The following is a 19,180-nucleotide window of genomic DNA, read 5'->3' on the forward strand; positions in this document are numbered from 1 at the left end:
AGTGCAAGGGGGGAGGGTAAGGGAGAAGTGCAGGTAAATCAATAAGTGCAGCCAGCAGGTGGCTCCTAGGGGCAGAGAGAAGGGACTGCAGGGTTGCAGGAACAGACTCTTAAGTGCTGGGGGAGCCCATAGGCAGTGCGGCGAGGACAACTGGACATGCAGAAGCCTGGGCCCGAGTTCAGAGGGTATCCAGGTGACCAGTGCGCGGAGCAGTCAGGTACTTCAGCAGGGCAGAGGAAGAGAGAAAGCAGAAGTGAAGAGGAAGGTCTTGAGTAGCTTCTGGAACCGGAGGTGGTTCTGCTCAAGTTTGAGAGAGGCAAGGAGGCTGTTTCAGAGGGAGGCCCCAGCCAAGGAGAGAGATCTGCACCCGACTCTCTGCTTGGAGAAGCGTCTGACCCTCAGAGAGTTGGAGGTGGGTGAGCGGAGAGCTCGAGAAGGAAGATGTTTTGGAAGAGAAAGGTGGATGTCTGTGCATTGGGAACTGATCATGTGCACAGCCCTTGTAACCTTGCGATCTGGCTACACTTCAGCTCAGAGAAAGGTGTCATCATCTCCTGATAACCCTTCACCCCCGGGGGTAGTTGCTGATGCCACAGCCATTACATCCTCACACTGCATTGGCATGGCAGTACTCTGGGCTAACAACCACTCCCAGCTTCGGGACCCCCTTACCCTGGACCCTATCTCTGGTGCCGGAGCAGTGCACAGCATGGGCTGTTGCTGGAAATGGTGTCTGTGCCATAGTCTGATTCAGAGAGCAGCGGGGGAAACATTGCTTGCCTCGCGCCATTGGGCAGTTCTTACCCTGGCTCTTCGTGCCGTGGCACATGTTCAACGTACATTGCTGGAACACCAGCCTGCTCAGCAATCACAGAGGTTGGCTACTAAAGGACCACCCGTGATGAGAGTTAGGCTAAGGATGTACAGACCAAAACACATGCATGACTCTATAGATACATAGGAGCTGAGGCAGAACAATACGTGTCCGTATCCCAGAAGACAATGGATTGATGGTTACATCTCAATATGATTCCCATTGTGAGATGGGAGGAAGAAGGACGTACCTGGCTTATATCGCTGCCATAATTGTATTTTATGATATTGTATTACTACATAAGGAGAAGCAGGTATTTATGAGTGTGAAAAATCATAGCTACCTTTACATTCCTTTGAACTTTTTGCACACTGGATATCAGTCATATCTATGTTGCAAGCTCTACGTTTGTCCATAATTCTGTCATGTATGGACGACAAAGCTTTTGACTTAGCTATAGTAAGATACAAAATATAAATGTTGCTTAAAAATTAATTCCTTCTAGAATTCCTTTTTTTAAATTATAGTTCTACTTTCTAGTGGGCAAATAGGGCTATTCTCGTCTTTACTGTAAATCATAACTATGTGTGTAGAATTTTGCACATCACCTGAAACGTGACATTCAGATGCATTCCAAGCACCGACGTACAGGTATTTGCCACAAACTAAACGCAAACTGCACTGGCTCTTGATAACCCAGGTGCAGCCGCTTTTTACTGCACCGCCCAACTCTAAAGGAGGCCCTTCGTCTATAAACTTAGCACTTTTGAACCATCATGAAAGTTTGCATTAAGTTGTAAATAGTACTGTATGTGGGGGGTTGCATTTGTGAATGTCAATACGTTTTTAATAAATTCACGAGCCCCCGTGCACCCATCTACACGCAAACACTTTAAGCTTTACAGTGACACAGTGCTGTAAATGGACTGCATGTGTAGACAGGCAAACAAAGCTTTATTCGGAGGGTTCAAATGTGTGCATGCTGTTGAAGAAAGCTTTACAGTCATGTATTGTTAAGGTTATACATTAACTGTTTACACAATTGAAGAAGGCTTTAGGATCAACTTTGGTGGAGGTTGTAAATGCAAATCTGAACATTACATTTTAAGAGATTAAGCCTTTTTTGATATTTTCAAATTTGTTATGAAAATAGGGCCAAAGGACTTACTCTGCACTGGCCCTCTGGCCTATCACAGGCATGCTGTCTGCCACTAAATCTCCAACTTTCCTCATAAGCCACCACACCGCTTCTGGTGGCCACCTCAGTGGACAGTTTTTGGGGATCCAGTTATTCTTGGATGGCCCAACGCCATGGCCAGAATGCTATCAGGCCATCACTGGGCAGGGCTTCCAGTGAGGGCCTTGGTCCAATGAGGTTGGCCATGGAGCCAGGGTTGGTCTTTTGGCGGCCTCAGTACGCCTAAATGAGAGACTCAACCCAGATTCTGGGCACAACGTAAAAATGTGCCCGTTGATTCTGGGGGGACATTCGTCATATAGGAGCACAGTTGGAAATACATATGTGGATGACCATAAGGTCCTAATTCCAACAAAAGGGGGTGAATCTTCCCTCTATTTTCCCCAGCTATATCCCTGCCATAGTTTGGTAAGCAGTTCTCCCTGATGACATGTTCTTTTCAGATGTTGCCAGAATATTCGTGGGTACATGAAGGTCTGCTCACCCATGGCGGGTGACACAATACGCCTCCTTCCTAGGTAAACCAGGCACTCTGATACCACTAGTGGTGATTTGGGACGGTATAGAAAGCCTCATAACAAACATGAAGGTGCTGCCAGGGAAAGATTTAGAAAAATCGATTCCATGGCCTGCACATGCATGGTTCATAGCCATGTCCGAGAGGAGGGAAGAGTGAGCCCCCGGGATGCGGTATGTTCATTGCCCACAGAGCATCAGGTCCCCTCCAACCAAACATGTGCTTCCATTTATTTGCCTTACACTGTGCCAATATGCTTGGATTTGGTTTGGCTTATAAAAGACTCTTAAATAAATAAATAAATAAATAGGCAAACAAACAAACAAATAAGATATCAACCAAAAACAGTGACAGCTACTCCTAAAATATACTCTCCTGGTCAAATAGGCTCTATACTTGCCAATTTCATAATGGGCTATATTTTCAGACTATGCAAGGATTGATTTTAAATTGCATATGACAATAAGGGTCTTTAAGGTATTCGCTTTTAATAGAGGCAAATTAATGGTCAGGGAGTCCCCTCTCTACTCTACCAGTACTGTAGGCACGATAGGGTTCCAGGATCTTCTGCAGGGTATCAATACAGGGACACGGAAAGGCATGGATGGATACTCCAACCCTTAGCACAATGGGCATCAGGTGGGCAGCAACCTTAGAGTGAGACCAGATCTATTCACATTCCAACAAGGACATTTTCCTAATTTCAGTGCCATGGGGCTCTTGGCCATCGGGGAAGTCAGGGATGTTGCAAATCAAAATGATATTAAAGTCCAATCAGCTCAAACAAGAACATGATATGAGTTCCTCAATAATTAGAAGTCCTTTGAAATAATGTGCAAGTGTGCAATTACACGCAAGGGTACCAACCAACAAGACTATCTGCCGCACGTCAATAAAACCAAGTGAATAAGTGCAGCGCAACATAGAGGGGATACACAAGGACTGGATAGAATACAAAGATGACACAGAGAATTAGAGAAGCATTAGGAGAAAGAGGTTGAGGAATCAAGGGCAGAGAGAGAGAGGAAAAAGGAGGGAAAATATTTGGAGCAAAGGAATGGAGAACTTAAAGGAAAGAAAATCAATGCTAAGGAACAATAAAGAAAAGAGGGACTCATTAGGAAACAGAAGGAAGATGAAAGCAAAGGAAGGAGGCAAACTAGGGTGAGATGAATAAAGCAAGGTAGGAGAAAATAGCATACACAAGAAAGAAAAGGGGAAAGACAGACAACATTTAAAAACAGGCAGCGAATGGAATGGGGCGAATGGAGAAACTAATAAAAGCAGTAGACTGTTGAAACCATAAGGGGAAGAAAATGTCTGGAATGGAGGCTAAACCATTGAGCACTTGATAATAAATAGATACATTTTCATCTATATACAAATCAAACTCTGGGATCCAGTGAATGACACAGAGTCTGCATCCTTTGGGATCAGAGTTGCAGGGTGGTGGGGGTACATCTGTGGGTTATCCCCTGGACTCCAGAGACCTGTAAAACAAAATGGAGAGAAAGAAGATGAGGGACAGAGAGAACGACAGAGGGGGGCGGGGTGTGTGTTTGTGTGTGTGTGTGTGTGTCCGTGCGTGCGCGCGTTATGGGCCCCAGGCGCTAGGATGCATTAACCAGAACTGTGGCGCATTAGTTGGTTGTAGAGGTGGTTGTAGAGGTGTAGCATGCACAACAAAGCATTAGGAGCTATAGCAAAGCATGAAAAAGTCCTAAGAACCGGATGTCCTCCTTGCACTCCTACCACTGGCCTCTGCAGACAGCTTGCATTTCACTTCTCTCACTTGACCAAGGTCAAACCCTCTCCCTCTCTTTCTCTCAAATAGATACGTTGTAAACGGCGTGGAACAAGGATCTGGGAATTGGTAGACGAGAGGAGGGAGCAGCCTGGAGACTCCACTCATCATCTTCAGGTACATGCTACGAGATATGGTAGGCATTCACTTTTGGTTCATGGAAAGTGCTTGTCTGATGCCAATTGGTGCCACATAGAGTGCAAAATCTGCCATGAGTTCACATGATTTGCATTGACAGGTCAGATATAATCAGGGGTGGTCGGTCATTTTTTCGAAAAAATAATGTCGAATGACAATTTTTTTGAAAAAATAATGTTGAAAAAAATGTCAAATTCCGTTTTTTTAAATTATATATTTATTTTGGGGTTCGGGATAAAAAAGAAATGGGTAAAACAAAAAATTAAAAAAAGGGGGGTGGGGGGAAACCCCCCCATTTAGAAAAAAATATGCATTAAAAAAAAATTCGACATTTTTTTTTCTCGAAAAAATGACTTTCGACATTATTGGTTTCGAAATTATGACTATAAACCATAATCAGGCACTGCCCAGGAGGAATATTATTCTATGTAGAGCCGTGCTCCCGCACACGCCGGGTCGCCAATAGTAACTGCAACTCATGTCTACGCATGGGTGCCACTATCTGGATTTTGCACTTGGGCCCAGTCTGAAGGGTTAAGCTTTGGCCCACATAAAAGAGGCACGACAAGAAGCAACATCACAAGAAGGGGTCCATGTGTTCCTAACAAGTAAAAGTGGGGCTGGGCTTAAGAGCCTGAAATTAAAAATAATCACATTTATTCTTGGATCTCATACATCCTTTCTGTTCCTGTGGAGGTCATTCTCAAGTAACTTAATACTGCGAAGTAAAGGGGACTAAAACAGCCCAAGTGGAAAAGGTTCTCATTTACACGAAGATGTCAGAGATATGCAGAAGCAAGGCTTTAACGTTTTTCACTGTAAGATTTGAGGTGATCTCCAATTTCTGGCTATTTCCCCACTATAAATACAGGACTTCAAGTACCAGAAACTAAGGGAAGCCAAAAAGCCAGGAGTGGCAAAGCATCTTTCACCTGACATGGGACAACGCATGATAAGTATGTTATTATGCATGATGTGAATAACATGTGCAGTACTAGAAAAAGAACCAAACAGACGTCAGACTGATGGATGAGATGGAGATGGCATTATGAAGTTTTAGGAAAGAGTTGTAGTTTGTAATTCAGACTAGCTGCTTTTGTGGGATTGAAAGCAGCCAGGAATGGAGCTGGGTGGGCATTTGAGATGTTTGCTGTGAAGGGTAAATGCCCCATCCCATTCCTGATATGTGTGACACCCCCACCACTAATGACCCAACATTCATGGTTGTGTCTGCTGCAGTCCTCGATAAAAGAGTGCACAAAACTAACAATAGCACTGTGTACAATATCTGAGGTCCTACAGTGATCCCTTCGCTTCCCCCCCTCACACCCACTATTCCAAATCAATTATGGGGAAGGATGGCCTACTTTGGACCCAGGGGAGCTGGGAACCAAAAGTGGCAACAGAAAAGATGTTCAAAGTGGCCCCATGTTACACCGTTGCAATAAGCCCAACCCCTCTAAATAGGGTTTGGGGGTGGGGAGGGTCCCCTCAGGAACAAAACTCAGAAAAAATAGACCCAGGTAGCGCACTTTCAAGTACATTTGCCACTATGGGTAGGGATTTCTTTTAAACAAACAATACAAGGGCCTCATTACACGGTAGGCGGTAAGGGTTTACTGGTACTGGTATTTTACCGGTACCGGTAAACCCTTACCGCCTTACTACGAGGTCCCTTTGCGGGTTGGAGAATTTAACGCCTGCTTTTTGCAGGCGTTAAAAACCAACCCGCAAAGGGACCAGGGAGCTAATTACGGTACCGCAATTTGCGGTGCCGTAATTAGCACCTTCCCCATTCCCATTATGCCCTATGGGGCCAAAATGGGAATGGGGAAGGGCAATGGGGGAAGGGGGAATTACCGCCCCACCAACCTTGGAATAGGGCGGTAATTCCCCTTTCCACCAAGGCGGTGCCGGTATTTTACCGGCATGGACCAAGGTGCTAATAGCACCTTGGTCCACCGCCGTCCGTGTAATGAGGCCCAACCGTTAACAATTCTATGGCATGACAGGAGGCTTCATATTATGCATTTCCATCTTTACTCTGAAACCACAGCAGCAAAGAAAAAACTTTACAAATAAAAAGTTTCAACAACAGAACTAGATAAGAGTTCAATGTCCATGCATGGGGAACTCCCCAAACCATCATGAAGGACAGGTCATGCCCTGCAGGGAACCAATGAGCAGGGACCCTCCTCTATATATATCCATTACTCTAACCCCAACCCCTCTTTCTTTGCTGCTGACACCACAGAGCTAAGTCACCCCTTTCAGTTGTGTCTTACATGTTAGTCAGTGTTTGCCATATGAATTGTTGTTGCATATATATGTGTGCCTTGCGGCTTTCACTTTGGAAAATTGTGTTTCCTTATTTTAAATTTATTTGCTGTGTTATTTGAACGGCCACTTACTTTGTGGCGTCTAACAGAATTAATGGGCCACGAGTGTCCGTACTTCTTCCTGCAGTATGGTTCCTTTTATGGGTTTGGGGCGCCTGGCAGCCCCGAGCTGTGTGTTTATTTTACTTTCTTTCTGAGATAATGCGAGCAGTCGCGTGGGCCCTTGTGGAAGCTAAAGCTTTAGCTTCAGGCCTGTCCAGCGTGATTTATGTACAGAATGTCAGCTGTGCTGGGTCTTTGAAGCCTGGGCTTCAGACCTCCCGTGCACACCCTTTGTTTATTTTGTTTATTTTTCGCTTGCTGCCCATTTAGAAGCTGTTGCTTACCGGCCTGTCCACCGTGGGTTGGTGTGCCTAGTGCGCCCAGTTATGTTTTCTTTTATTTTGAGAGTCTTTGTCAATGCGGGTCTTTGAAGCCTTTGCTTCGGACCTCGCGTACACAGCCAAGGGGTAGGGCTGAGCAGCGCTTTTTTCTCCTGTAGCTAGTACAGCCACCAGTGGCTCAAATGGTAAGTGCTTGGTCTTGGAATGCTGGAGACCTGAGTTCTAATCCAAGGTCTGGAACATCCTTGGCATGATTTAAAAACAAAATTAAATCTTTTTATTATGAATGTCAAATTTTTGAATTTATCAATAAGGGAATTTTCCTTTCTTATACGCTGCCCTGACCCAGGGGTAGGGTTGAGCAGCGCTCGGATACCTGTGGGTTTGTAGCGCTATATATATATAATTGCTGACTTATGAATGCTAAATTGTTCACTTTATACCAAATGAGATAAAAGGGGTTTTTCACTTTAAAGTAATCCTTATGGGAAAGGTGCAGGCTTCCACAAATGGGTCTCCCATTTCAATCCCCATGTGCGCCCTGGCAACAGCTTTGCTTACTGAATCGCAGGTGAGGGGAGCACCATGCACCACCTTTACATTTTAGAAATGAAATACAAAATACTACAAGGTGTCTCACTATTTTTAGGTATCTTGCGTCAGAATTTCAGCACATTTATTTTGAGTGCCGCTGCCTGCTCGGCTTCAGGTTTCACCTGAGTTTGGATGCGAGGGTTGTTCCCTGGCGTGCTGCTGACTTCCATACCCTGCTCGGGTAAGCAGCTTGTGGTGCGCTTGCTTGGCGTATTCCTTTGACACAGCAATGGTTAAGCTGTGTGTGAAGCACTGCCGCTTCTCTTTGTTCAAACAACTATTTTGTTTGTTTTATTTGTTTTCTCACTTTATCCTTCAAAGAAAAGACAGGGGTTGGTGGAGGAGGTCGTTAAATGACCTAGAGGGGGCTTGGGCCTTCCTATCCAGCCATCATTCAGGCACAATCCTGTACTAGAATGATATTTCATGTCCCTTTACGGGGGAAAAGAAATGTCTGCTTAATTACCCCTCTCTCTCTCTTTTTCCGTTAGGTAAGTTCAGGACAACTCAGTCTGTTTTCCTTTAGGTTTCTCCTCCCCTGAAGGGGTTAAGTTCGCTGGTTAGGGGGTATACCCACAGGTCTGGTCTGTTCCTCATATCCTGTTTTCTTAATATATATCTCCCCTAATGCATGGTCCTTGGTTTCTGTGTCAGTTAATTTGGCGGACCCTACTTGCCTTCATGAGGCGTTAAGAACCTTAGCCTTCTTCCCTCATCAGGGGGGCGGTCTTGGGAGACAGTGCCATCCTCTTGTTTTGTGAGCTAACCCTCTCGACATTGATTGCACAGTCCTGGGTATCCTTCTTTGCCCTAGGGGACACAAGGGGTAGGAGCCTACGAAAGAAGAGGGTATCTGGGTTTTTTAGGACATGTATAACCCAGTTTGCTCAGCTGGCTAAAGAGGGATGTAACCTCTATGTTCACTATTTGATGTGCAAGTACTGGGCTACTTAATTGAGATCTGTTTGCCTGCTCGGCAACGATGGCGCCTCAGCTCTTACGGAGCGGCGTAGTTACCCGTCTTGTGAGAAGGGATGGCTCAAGGGCAACACATTCCTCTGAGAGGTTAAACTATACAATCCAGGTTCGGATTATAATACTAGCACTTGAAAATGTGCGGATCATGAAGGGCTGGATTATAAGAGCGATTGCCTGCTCGGCTTCGATGGAAAACCTTCACGGCCACAGGATGACCTAAGCCCTTATCCGTGCGATTTCATCTCAAATTATTATTGAACAGGTGGCTTTATTAAGATCTTGCCCCTCAGGAGAAGGGAGCAGCTCCTTTGGATGTTTTCCTGAGTCTACCTATCCGGTAGAAGGTGCATCAAGAAGTGCGCACAGTTACTCCTCTGCTCGAGGGGCTTGAGCATGGTGTTTTTTGTTCCTTTGGAGGGATTGTGCCGACAGCAGTCCTGCTAGTCATAGGATATCTCCTGTAATGCCTTTGGTGTTCACTAGGTTTTTCGTAGATGATGTTCATCTCAAACCCCTGGGGGTTGCTGTGGGTTAACAAGGATTCTATTTGTGCTCTTCCTCTGTCAGTTTTTCCCTTGCCCTCATTTTAAAAGGAGCAGTGATAACAACCTCCCTCACGGTTTCTCAATTATGAATGAGATAAATATGCTCTCACTAATTGGGAGTGGACATATAGGATACTTCTAACAATAAGTATTTTACAAGTTGTAACATATATTTGTGGCACTCTTTAAATGGAAGTATTGTTATGCTCATTGTTTCCTGTCTCCTGGCAGATGGTATGGTCGTATTAGACCTTGAGTGTTAGTGTTGGGGGGTTTCCTCCATTATTCCTCCCCTCAGGAGTTTCTGCATCAGTTCTACTGATGGGTTCACTCTTATCATTGTCCCTCCCTTTCGGTTTGGCCTTTCCCTTCAGCCCCTGGTGTCACCAAGTTAATGAAGAAGGTGATAACTCACCGAGGTTCCAAAGGTTCTGGCGTGTGTGTGTATATATATATATATATATATATATATATATATTTGCTTCTTGGATACAGTTAGAGATGTCCCTTCCGCAATCACAGAGTTTGTTCTTGGTTTTAGGCACGTCATTATAACTCTGCATCTTATCCTTTGGGATGATAGACTGTACTTAAGTAAGGACTTAGCAGTTTTCTCCCCTGAAAAGGGTGATTTTTTCCCTTAGCTAGTTAACCTAGATGGGCAGAGGGCCAGCTCCTTCCGTGTCATTGTTCCAAGCACCCCGCGAGAATCTATTGCTCTCGCATTTAGATCAGCCTTTGGAACAGTTACCTAACTCTGTTACACACAAGAGCCTTTCTCTAAGATCAATTCCAGTTAGCTCCGTGACTGGAGCAACATATTGTCAATCAGGATGTCGGTCCGATAACTCAGCAAGTGCATCACTCGCTTTAACATCTGTGCAAAGCCTGCTGATGCAGGATCCAATGGGCAGAGCCACACTCAGCCTTTCATACTTGCAAGATCGATAAATGAGCTCCACACACCGTGTGTTATAACAAGCAGGGCTCAGATGCCTGATGGTTTGTAGCGCTTTATGAAAGCTACATTATTAGCTCTTTCTTGGCCTCAATCTGGTACGGTTGGAGTTCCGATTGGGTGATCTCTTTTCCTTGTGAGAAGGTGGATGCCAGTCCACTGTCTTCGGACGGTTCCTCCGGGATTGCTCGGTTCCTTTTGGGGCCTTCTCGGGAGGGGGCTGGTTCCCATCCCTATAGCATTTTACGGTGCATGTTGTCTAGTGTCATCCCTATTCACCTTTGTCTATCTCTGCCCGTCACTTCTCTCTTATGGTTCCTCTGTTATTCATTAGAATATATTTTCATCTTTTCCTGGGGCTTCAGAAGTTCTTTGTGCAGTGCACTATCTGGGTCGTCAAGGACTTTTGGAAAGCCTTTAATAAGCCTGTTTTCTTTTAGATGGCGGCTATTCAGTGAATGGGTATGTGATAAGATTTTGCTTCTGTTTCTCCCTTAAAGGAAATAGGTTGTTCTGGTAGAACGGTCTACGAAGGCTACTTTACATGCCAATGATTGCATTTTACTGCCATTATCGCAGCGAAACATGGTCGCTAAGGGTGAAAACGGTGGTTGGCAGTACTTGGTGCGCGGGACCTTCAGGTCCATTGGTTTTGGGGTTCCACCTTGACTAGGTGTTTCTTATCGGCTTCGATTATATCATATGGTATTACCACATCTTTGTTTTTTCAAGTAAGGATTGTCTGTGCTACAACTGTTTTCAAAGTTATCCATGTGGAGTTTCTTTCCTGTTAAAGTACATCTCCTGTTTCAGCCCTTTAGATATGGACAGTGGAATGTTCTCCCGGGGGTCAGGATTTATTGCCAGATTGGGTACCCATAGGGTTTCCTCCATTTATTATCCAGGTCCGGGTCATTTTCTAATGTATACGTTTTTAAGTGTTTTTAAATGCTTAAGTTGGACTTAACCCCTAAATACCTCTCAGCTGCTTTCCTGTGGGAACATTATTGCGGGGTCTCTTACCCTTGGGCCATATGGATTAAGTAGATTTGCAGAGAAAGGGAGTTAATTGCTCCTTGATCCTTCAATGGAAGATGCTATAGTGTTTAAGATGCTCTCCTGGGGGAGGGAATTGTCAAAGCAGCTGTTTGGTCATGGGAATAATATTTGGAATAATCATTTTATTTTATCACTAGTGTATTGCTCAGGTTGGGATTTGGATTGTGATGCAAGGGCTTTGAACTTGCATAATATGAAGCCTCCTGTCATGCCATAGAATGGGAAATCCCCCTCACTAACGTGACAGGGGGTTTAGATTCTATTAAAGACAGGAGGCGAGTATTATCCCACCCACCCTCCCTTTGTATTGGCTGTTCTGCTTCCACCCACCCACCCTGTTATATTTCATATTGTTTCAGATTTGGGTGAGAAGTCCTATCCAGAAGAACTTCGTCATAGATTCAGGCTGCGGGAAGGTTGAGATCTCCAGTTTCGCTGGATCCTTTCTCCACGCTATGCAGTTCAACCGTTTCATTGGACGTCTGGTGCAAGACAGCTGCAGAAAGAGGGGTTGAGGTTAGAGTAATGGATATATATAGAGGAGGGTCCCTGCTCATTGGTTCCCTGCAGGGCATGACCTGTCCTTCATGATGGTTTGGGGAGTTCCCCATGCATGGACATTGAACTCTTATCTAGTTCTGTTGTTGAAACTTTTTGTTTGTAAAGTTTTTTCTTTGCTGCTGTGGTTTCAGAGTAAAGATGGAAATGCATAATACTCGCCTCCTGTCTTTAATAGAATCTAAACCCCCTGTCACGTTAGTGAGGGGGATTTCCCATTCTTAAGAGTGATGACTAACATGCTCTAAGCTTCATAACACATTCTTTACTTCAAAGGAATTGGGGGATGAGTGGAGATGGAAGGAAGGTGAGTAAGAGGAGCAAAACACCAGGGCACCCTCCCAAAAGAGGCCCATGGCGGAGGGGCTCTACCGGGAAATCTCCAGAGAGCCCTGTAGGCCAGTCCACCACTGCTTAGGACTGTATGTCCAAAAGTTTGCCTATATTTGCTTGCTGCTCTCCCAGCGTTCTCTAGTGCTCTGGGGAGACGTGCTTTGTTTTAAAGCATGACCACTGTGTGTGATGATCCTGTTTCAATCATCCTACCATGCCAACATAAAAGGGCGTGGTTCATGTGCGGCAGACCCAGGAACAAAACGATCACGTGTGCATCTGCCGGCCACTCCAAGTTGTCTGAGCCACAGGTGGGTGCCGGTTAGCAATCAGTCCAAGCTCTTGCTACTAACAGCTGGTGGCGAGAGAGTGGGCAATGACCCTCTTCTGTGCTGCACAGAGCAATACACGCGGAAAGCGCCTGCAATGGGCACTGTGGTAGAGTGTCGACAGCCGTGTGGGGATGCAGTGGAAACCCCAGCCTGCATGTGTCACTCCCCTCACTGCCAAACAAAGCAGAACTAGCAACACTTCAGAGTTAATCTCCTGAAACGCGTGAAGTCATGTCACAGTGGTACAGGGCGTGGCAGCTCTTTCTGTGAGCGCTTGTGTGGCCCTTTTTCTACATCCACAAGCCACATTAGCTGACGGTCAATTCATTACAACTAGCAATCTGGGTTGAGGCTCTTCTCTGAGAGGACACAACCCTTACAGGGGCACTCCTTAGCAGCCATGAGGAATGCAGGGCAGCCCATGCGAGGGGATTCTCCTTTCAAAAGCACTGGTCTTGCACCTATAAAAGGAGATAAACTACAACACCTCTGAGGTGTCGGCATCCTCTACTGCACCCTTTTCCCTGTCAAAAAATAGCATTTCCTAAACTGCAGCACCGCTTTTCTAAATAGCTGGAAACTTAAGGACATTTTTGCAAATTATAAAAGTGACAGTCTTTAAAGAAATGCTCACACTGCCACGGATTAACTTGTTTCTCCCACAACGAGAGATTTTATCAGCTTTTGTTGGCAGGAAAGAACTACATCTCTCCTCTAATACTTCCACCCACTCACCGAAGAATGGTGGTGCTGGAAACTGGAGGGGGGAAGGTCGGCTTTCCACACTACTTTAGAAAGTGCTCAGAATCCGGCCCAGGATGTTCCATACTATGAGGATGTGAGTATTTTTGATTTTCCCTGAACTGTTTACCCAAAATGTCCCTGATGAGCCTTTCTCTAAGGCCTCATCAGAGACACAAATTCCAAATGCGCCCTAAGTGAGCCTCATTTCCTCAGGGTAAGGGCTCCCAAGGCACCCTATTTCTATGTGCTAATCTTATTGCATAGCTGTATAGGTTCCACTGTCTAGAGGCAGTACCAAAATTCCTATATGACCTAAGGATCCACACCCTTACCTTGTCGAACCTGACAGCGTGTCCCGAAGCACAAATTAATCGTGAGGAACCTCTTATACCCAAAGTGGCTCTGCTGAACAGTGTCCGTATCTCCCGCTAACAGAGCTGCACCTTGAGTGAATGGGTCTACTGCACCATATCTGCTGCACCAGGATATCTTCTGCTGCATCATCAGTGGGTTTGCAGCAGTAATTCTTATTTGGAACTATTCGTCTTCCCCCACCGACTCAACCGCTGGCAGTGGAGTAGCCGGAAATTGCCAATGATGCCTGAACCGCAAAGTGCAGAACACTTGGCCTGAAATCAGAAAGGCACCTGAGTGATTGCAAAACCACATCTTAGCATTCGGCTTGGCCCCGTCTTTAAAACTGGCTTGTAAATTTACCATTACGCTTCCTAAAAGAGAATGTATGCTGGTCTAGCCAGTAGAAGGCATATGCTACTCCTGGAGTACACACTGTCAAATGGTGAACCCAAAAGGTCCTTTTCCTTCATGGTTGACCTTAATATGTAGGGTCAGTCCCTAAGAACACTGCTAGTGACTGTCTGAATGTCTTTACTTAGGTGTGATCCGAGCCAGCACTTTCACTTTCCCTTAACAAGGTAGCACATATTTTAATAATACCTCTGGGGACATTTGTTCATAAAAATCAATACCGTGTTACCCTGTATTCTTGTCTACCCAACTGCCCCCCTGAAAGTTGACATTGTCTTCTTAACATCAGCTACAACGGGGTGAGCCAAGGATAGTTTAAGGATACACTGTTAGCCTAGGGTTCGGATTAGATGACTCCACACTGTTGGAACAGGAGTGGGATAGTCCCCTTAACAGTATGTATGTCTAGATTCACATACAATACTGGCAGATACTGTATGTACTGCTTTGTAAAGGCCTTCCACCCTGTGCCGCTTTGGAAAGAGTATATACATTTCAAGCAGTCACTATCAAACTAACAGGCCTGTTTTAGCTGATATGGAATCGGGCTCAGGGGGTCTTTGGGAACATTATCATTTGCAAACTGGTTACTGTGATTGTTATGCACTCCTCCATTAGTGGCAGCTGCACTCCTTCCTGGTTTCCCCAATGGCTCTTGCGGGCCAGTAGATGCCTGACAAGAATGAACACTTCCTGACTAGAACCGGTGCCCCCCCATTGTACACAGACCCTTTCTCTGCATTTTTTTACTATTTCACAAACCACACAGCAGGTCACGACTCGACCCCACCCATCCACCGTGTGTATAATCTATGATCCTCTCTACTTGCTTTCTGACCCTGCCAGAGTTCTTAGGCATGTGTGGGGTTGGAGCCGCTATTCTCTGGCTGCACTGGGTCCTGAAGGTTGTGCCAGTGATTCAATCACCACAAAAGCCCTCTCCAGCGTGCTCTAAACCCATACATGCTGACCTTACCGGTTCAAGCGGCAGACTCCTGATTTTTCTATAAAAAATGTTGCTATTTTTAACTTTCTCCCTCCTAAAACGATTCTAACACAAATGCAATCCAATGGGAAAAATCTGTTCTCCTGCTTTCTGTGAACAAACCTCCCTTCCATGTACTCCAAAATGGCGGCACGTATGCCTGCACTATGGACGTACTCAAAGCTGTGACTCGAAGAGGCTCCTGTCTAACGTTTGACTCAGAATATTCAATAGGTGACATTAATACACACAAAAATAATGTGCTCCAGTTCAGAAATGAAGTATTGTCTTTCACCAAAAACACACTTCTGTGTCAATAAAATGTCACTTTTAAGATGACCTTAAATATGACTGAAGCGTCCCCACCACTTATTGAGATCCACCTTTTCAGTGTATATGGGACTGGTGCCCATTTCAGAGTAAGTTGTGTTGTTTCAAAAGAACTTGAGGCCACATTTCAGAGAGGAACTGTTTCTTCTTTTATTGACCTTCATAGGAAGTGTGTGGTCCCCAAGATATAGGCTAACCTGTGAATACAGTACCACTGGGCCGCCTGTGGGCAATTCCTAACAAAACGCCTTGTTGCTGTCTTACAGGACTTGAGATACGCATGGCCACAGCCGCTTACATCAAAAGATCCGGCTGACAGCCTGCACACCAGAACTTATATAAGGTAATCACCAGTAGCCAATATATGTCTCTACATAGCCAAAATAGCCAAATGACTGTTCAGATATTAGTTCATCAATTACATAGGTTAAAATCAATAGAAAGCACTTTAGAATAAGACTAAGATTAACCAAAAGGAATTATAGTGACCTGAAGACCTAAAACCCATTTCGGTTTCATTTCTCTTAGGTAGATGGGATGATGGTGTCTGCGACCCTCCCCAACCCTTGATCTCAATGAGACAAAGGTAAAATCACGGTCCTGAAGAAGATGATAACTACCCCTCATCGAAACCGGTCGACCATTTTTTAACCAAGGATATTCTAGAAACCAACCAGGGATACCCCGTGAACTAGACCATACAACTTTGTACTATGGATGAAGTTCCTTGTTTTAAAAATTTCTTCTATGAACATTTCATTTGATTTTCGAATAACCATCGAGTGATCTATAACTCGGGGACCACACACTTCCTATGAAGGTCAATAAAAGTAAAAAACAGTTCCTCTCTGAAATGTAGCCGCAAGTTCTTTTAAGACAACACAACTAACTCCGAAATGGGCGCCAGTCCCATACACCCCATGCCTAAGGACAGAAGTCCCCATATACTATGAGGAATCTCCTGTGAAAATTGTCTTTTAAGGTCACCCATTAAATGGTACCAGAATACGGATCAGCCTCCACACTGAAAAGGTGGATCCCAATAAGTGTTCATGTGTGTTAAAAACATTGTTTCAAATAACACTTCGGGAAAAATTTTGAAGTATAATTCATCGCCTCCCTGAATGTGATCCAGCGTCCCCACCAATGCCAGCTTTTCATGGGCAAACGGGTGCCCTATTCATAATCAATCTGTCATTGGTGGAGAGGCCTGTTATGAAACCACCACAGGTCATTATGAGCTAATACACCTCAATATCGCTCATGATTGGTGGGGAATGACAGAATAATGCAATGGAAAACCGTCACACATGTTTAATGAAATCCCTCTTCCCTGGCTGCTCACCTGCTTCTCAGCTTTCTTGTGGGGGCATTCAAGAGATGGGGACTCGGCCTGGATCTAAAGTAAAGGTTGTCTCCTCCCCATCTTAACTTTTTTCTTTTTTTTATTTGTATTCAATGTGTGTGGCTATTTAAGGCTTTTGCATTTATACCATCACAATAAATACAAAACAACAAAATCATCCATTATAAAAAGATGACACATAAAATCAGTACAATTGAAATCCCCATTCAACAATTCAGTCCATCCCCATATTTATTCTGTACAGTTAACCCTGCCACTTATTCGCATTGTGGCATCATCCTTCAATAACCTGTTGTGTGTACTCTCCCATACATGCATTGCCGCTGCGTAATCACAAGCGACTCTGCCTCCACAATTGTAGACCAAAACTGATCTGTTACAAAACCATCAGGCCATGTGCAAAAACACTCATAGCCCTTAAAGTAAAGGTCAGTTAAGTTCTCACATGCTGTTAAAATGGGCCTACTGGGTTCTATAGAGTTGGCACATCGCCGGCATTATCTTTTTTGCCAGAGGCTGTTCCGCCAGGCAGCAATATGTTCTAAAACCAGCAAGCTATTTAGTCTGCGGTACATAATGAAGCGTCTTAGTGTATGGGAACACGACATGATCAGGTAACTACATGGTTTTTGATATTCAAAGCTTTGTTGAACGTACTCATAACGCTGCTTGTTCTCAAGAGTGACAGCGGATCTCACACAATCCCATTTCTGCAACTTAAGCTTACGTTTATGTAAACGATAGCAAATGTCTGCAGACTCAATCAAAGGCAGTCCAATATTTGCCACATACTCTTGTACAGAATATGGTAATTCAAGGTGGCCTTTATTACCCATACGGTAGTGTATGTGTCCAATGGACATAGTGTATATGTCAGGCATGTCCGCAAAGCCACAGGATTGGCTTTTTTCATGAATAACTTACTGTAGGACAGTTGTCAAACAGTATCTAGGGAGGCAGTGCCTAATTCCATTCTCAAAGCGGCCACAGATACACTCGCGGGTAAGCCCAAAAGCGACATAAGTATTTTTCACACACGTGATTGTCGGCAACAGTTTCTAAGCCATATAGTATACCTGGTACAATTGCTTTGGTATAAACTTCCAGCAAGCCCTATATAGACTCTTCACCAGCTCGCTTAATGAATCCCTTCAGTACCAGCCATCGTCGCATAGTCTTTACTTTGACGAAGGCATAGTATTGTGAAGATGCAGGAACACTAAAACATGGTAGTCCCAGGTAGATATAGGTTTTGACCAGCTCCCGTTTTGTATTCTTACTATACCAGCTAAACCTAGTTGTAAGTCTACCTTGACTCCGTATATGCATGCCTTGCTCTTAGTATAGTTTATCTTCAGGTGGTTCTCATGCACAAACAGGGCAAGATTGTTAATGGCTCTTATCAGACCAAGAGGGGTGCGGTCTAATGAAACCGTGTCATTTGCATAAGTAACCCATGGTACCGCCACCCCTCCAATACGAGGCGGGAAAGTCCGGCAATACCTACTTTCGCCCACATATCCCCAACATAGAGGTTAAACAACAGGGGTACAAGCACGCACACCTGCTTTAAACCCCTATTGATAAACATGGGACAGGAAACATCCCCATATTGCGAGAGACGGACAATAACAGTACCATCGGTTTATAGGGCCTTGATGAAGTACAGCAAGTATTTTTCGATACCCCATCTTTCTAGTTTTGACCACAAAATATAGCGGTCGACCCAATCAAATGCTATTGAGTAATCGACAAAGCATATGAAAAGGTTGCCATTAGTCCCCCTTAGTACATCCGCTTCCAGCAAATGTAAGGCCCACATGGCCTGTGTGGTAGAATAGTCCTTCCAAAACCGCAACTGCTGAGGTTTTATCAGATGTAGATCACTAGCCCATTTATTCAGTAGTTGCAGGAAAATAGTTGCAAACACTTTGCTGCTGGTGTCTAGCGTGGCTAGTAATCTATTTATATATACAGCGATTTAATACTTCTTCCGGGGAGCGAGTTATACGCGCTGGTATACTAGTTTGCCCATTTTAGATTTGCCTCGGACCACACAACTCTATTACTCTGAGTATTAACTGAAGCCCTGCCCAGTTCAACATTCTTCTTCTTCTGAATATGCCCATGAAAAGTGGCTATCATCATTGCATGGTCGCTAACTGGGGTGAATACGATTTCATGACTTTACAATACACATAGTCATTAAGAAATATACTATCCAAGCTTGAAGTGCTATGGCCGTTAGTACACATAATCACCTCCAGTATGGTTTCATTTTTGCGTGGTAGTAGCGGTAGGAGATAAAATTCCAGTAATACTTCTGACCATCTCCGTCCCTCCAGTATCAGTTCTCTGGCATGTTTCCGAGAGCAGCCTCCATTGACTGTCTGTCTTGGCGTCACTTGCCAGATTGATGCAGTGTGCATTTAAGTCA

At 44.6% G+C, this 19,180-nt stretch overlaps 1 protein-coding gene across 1 annotated transcript in view; it reads right to left on the reverse strand.

Annotated features, from left to right (window-relative positions):
* Positions 1-1,749: 1,749 nt before the first annotated feature.
* LIN7B (lin-7 homolog B, crumbs cell polarity complex component) overlaps positions 1,750-19,180 on the reverse strand; it is a 117,124-nt gene continuing 99,693 nt past the window's right edge. Inside the window, exon 6 of the mRNA XM_069605770.1 lies at positions 1,750-4,019. Within this exon, the coding sequence (XP_069461871.1) occupies positions 3,998-4,019 (22 nt within the window). The 3' untranslated portion in view covers positions 1,750-3,997. The remainder of the gene's footprint in view (positions 4,020-19,180) is intronic.

This window comes from Ambystoma mexicanum, chromosome 1p (assembly GCF_040938575.1).
Source record: "Ambystoma mexicanum isolate Mex_15411 chromosome 1p, UKY_AmexF1_1, whole genome shotgun sequence".
Classification (NCBI taxonomy): domain Eukaryota; kingdom Metazoa; phylum Chordata; class Amphibia; order Caudata; family Ambystomatidae; genus Ambystoma; species Ambystoma mexicanum.